The 3,628-nt window shown below is 34.3% G+C and overlaps 1 protein-coding gene across 1 annotated transcript in view; it reads left to right on the forward strand.

Annotated features, from left to right (window-relative positions):
- The window catches only part of LOC112529620 (bifunctional pinoresinol-lariciresinol reductase-like), a 4,932-nt gene extending 1,663 nt beyond the window's left edge, over positions 1-3,269 (forward strand). The window contains exons 2-5 of the mRNA XM_025140948.1: positions 1,441-1,902; positions 2,198-2,438; positions 2,523-2,726; positions 2,860-3,269. Coding sequence (XP_024996716.1) covers positions 1,441-1,902; positions 2,198-2,438; positions 2,523-2,726; positions 2,860-3,023 — 1,071 coding nt within the window. The 3' untranslated portion in view covers positions 3,024-3,269. The remainder of the gene's footprint in view (positions 1-1,440; positions 1,903-2,197; positions 2,439-2,522; positions 2,727-2,859) is intronic.
- Positions 3,270-3,628: the final 359 nt, after the last annotated feature.

Genomic DNA, 3,628 nt, shown 5'->3' on the forward strand with positions numbered 1-3,628 from the left:
TATATTTTATTCAAAAATAAAAACATTATCGCATTTTCAAAACCACTAAAAACCGTATTATATCTACATGAATAAATAATAAAACCAAACATTAAAATTAAGATATATATCTCGCTATATTATGCGAGCACCATTTTAGTCATATTTAAAAACTTAAAAAAATAACCCTTAACCCTTAAATTTGTGTCGTTTTACAGACAACTATACTCCAAAAGGTAAGTTCTCCGTTACCCACGTTGGATGCTTTTCTAGACCTCGTAAAGACGGTCGTTTAAATAACACATAATCAGATTACTTTTTCTATATCGAAAATCTTCTGCATGAAAATATGACTTATATCAGTATCGTTAAAATTCATTTACTAGTAATTTATATTTTATATTTAAAATTCACATCTGTTTTTATTTTTTCGATTAAATCATAAAATACTATCAATTTTTACTGTGGGCCAACACCGATCCGTCGGAACAAAATAATTTATTCAATGACGTATTACGATGATTTCATATTTCTTAATAAAAAAAGAATATCAAAATTAAAATACGTTAATATTTGACCTGAGAATACGACAAAACAAGTCAACACAAATAACAATTTTTAAAAATTTCCAAGTATTTTAAGAATTGAATATATAATTAATGGAAATTTATATAAAGCATATTGGAATATTACTTAAGAAAGACTATAAAATATTTTATTAAACAAAATTATTTTACTAATCATGGAATTTAGGTTCGTTTGGCTAAAATGGGCCATAAAAGACCTTTTATTTTTTAATTTTTTTTATTAACCTACATATCCAACTTGTTATGCGAGCCGACTAATCTTAGGACGACCACCTGCTTTGCAGATAGCCCGGAGTCACCACATTTGAACCTCCGTGACCACAAGAGGATTTTTATTCCTACTTGGATTTGAACCTAGGACCTCCTGGTACTTTTGACCTTTGGAGCTAAGCTTAAACCAATCAGACATCACCCTTCTGGTTCTAATTTTTAAATTTTGCAATCTTCTGTACTATGTTATAAAACATTTGACAAAAACTCTTAAAAACCATTTTTTATGCATGAAGTACTGTTTATTGATGCATATTACTTAAAATTCAAGATTACAAGTGATTTTGCGTAAGTAAAACTTATTAAAGCTTCATTTTTAAATACGTGTAACTAACTGCAGATAAATATAAAATAGAGATTTATTTTGCTGAATTGCACGAGTACCCTTCTAATATATATATATATATATATATATATATATATATATATATAAGAAATGATATAAGTCTAGCCAACGAGAGATTTAACACGTCAGCCCCTCCACCAGAGTCTAGACATGCAAATTTACCGTCTTAAAGTGTTCAATCCTTGGTAGATTTTGACTCTGATACCATATGTCAATATGTAAAATCCTAATTTAATACCCTCTAAAAAACCATTGTAGAGAGAATTGAGGTTGATACATATAATTGGGAGAAATGGTCAATATGGATTATGGAGTTTGAAGAACACCTTATTGTATTATATAAGGCTTCCATGCACATTAAATCTCCACACTGAATTCACAAACAAAACACACAGAGAATTGAGGATGAAGCTCAAAGTTTTGATCATTGGGGGTACTGGATACATAGGGAAAAGGCTAGTGAAGGCCAGTCTACAACAAGGCCATGAGACATACGTTCTCCAACGATCAGATATCGGGGGTGACGTTGAGAAAGTCCAGATGCTGCTGTCCTTCAAGAAGCAGGGAGCTCGTCTCCTCATTGGTTCGTTTAACGATCATCGCAGTCTCGTAGAAGCGGTGAAGCAAGTAGATATTGTGATATGTACAATATCTGGTGGCCATCAACTCCTGCTTCAACTAAAACTTGTTGTTGCCATCAAAGAGGCCGGAAACATTAAGGTATACTCTTCAAACCATTTCAACAAGTGACAGCCAGGGGCTGCTCCTAGACCCCGTAAGGAGGCGTGGCCCATCGAACCCCACCATAAGGCCCACCCAACAATCTAGGTTCTAATTAGCTTACACGAGTGTAGTTCACGCCTCCTAACCTGTTGTATAGCTTAACTAGTTACCCCATATTCTCTTGGAAATCCAATTATATAAAATAGTCCCTAAAATCACCAACAAATGATTTTTGCCAAAGTTTTTATACAAATCATTGGGCATTTGGCTAACGTTAATACATATTTATTAGAGGTTTTTGCCGTCTGAGTTTGGTGCGAATCCAGCTAGAATGGGGGATGCAATGGAACAAGGAAGGGCAATCTTTGACGACAAAATGGTGGTGCGAAAAGCTATTGAAGATGCGGGCATCCCTTTCACGTACGTATCTGCAAATTGCTTTGCTGGTATTTTTGTCGGAGGGCTGTGTCAAGTCGGCCACTTTCTTCCTTCACGGGAGTCGGTCGTCTTGTATGGAGATGGCAATCAAAAGGGTAAGTATGTTGTTATCTCTTACACTTCGTAACCTTTAATGAAATCCATATTTATGTTAACACATTTGGGCTACTATTATGTAGCTGTATTTATGGATGAAGATGATGTAGCAGCATATACGATCAGAACCATAGACGATCCACGCACTGTTAACAAGACGGTCTACTTGAGGCCTCCCGCGAATATACTTTCACAAAGGGAAGTTGTCGGAATCTGGGAGAAGCTCATCGGCAAAGAGCTCAAGAAGTCGTCTTTATCGGAACAAAATATTCTCAATATCATGAAAGGTGACACCATTTCTCAATAACGCATTGATTGACGTTTCTGTGATGTAGTTGTTACATTCATGTTTTAATCGAGGGTCTGTAGTTGTTTCATTGTTTTAGTGGCAGATAATGATTTAGAAATGATGTGTTGCAGAGAAAGATTTAGCAGAGCAGGGAGTATGGAGTCATTTCTACCATTTTTTCTACCAAGGTTGCCTTGCGAACTTTGAGATCGAAGATGATGCTGAAGAAGCTTTTCTTCTTTATCCTGATATCAAATACACTAAAATGGAGGACTACCTCAAACAATACCTTTGATTGGTTACAGTTATCGTTGCATATTGATATTGTGTTTGCTTCAACTGTGTATGTAATTGATTACAGTTATCGTTGCGTATTGATATTGTGTTTGCTTCAACTGTGTATGTAATTAGTGTTTTTGTTTGAGTTATCGGAAAATAAGGACAAGTTTGAGTTGTACAAACTTGGGTTCATGTCAAATTACACAAACGGGCACCGGTGCAAAGTCACGCCACTACTCGGCTAACACATCGGTTAGGGAGATGGTATGTTGTAAGTCGAATGTATTGAATGAGATGCATATGTAAGCAGACATGATTTTGAGATTTATATATATATAGATGCTTGTTAATCGAGTAAATAGTATTAACTTTACAAACTTATTTGAACTGTTTATTTTGTGATCAACGGTTATGATTAAATGAGAAGGTTATAAAATGATGAAAATGGAAAGAAATTAGATTGATCTAAATGGAGGTCAACTTTGAAACAAATTGTTTTTATTTTATGAAGATAATCATGTTTTATATGATGTTTGTTTTAAGTTCATAGTGTTGTTTCATATATGAATTTTGATTGTTCAACAGATGCGGGTGAATTAGCTGCCTTGAAAGAGATTTCCG

This window comes from Cynara cardunculus (assembly GCF_001531365.2).
Source record: "Cynara cardunculus var. scolymus isolate 2C chromosome LG 16, CcrdV1, whole genome shotgun sequence".
Lineage (NCBI taxonomy): Eukaryota > Viridiplantae > Streptophyta > Magnoliopsida > Asterales > Asteraceae > Cynara > Cynara cardunculus.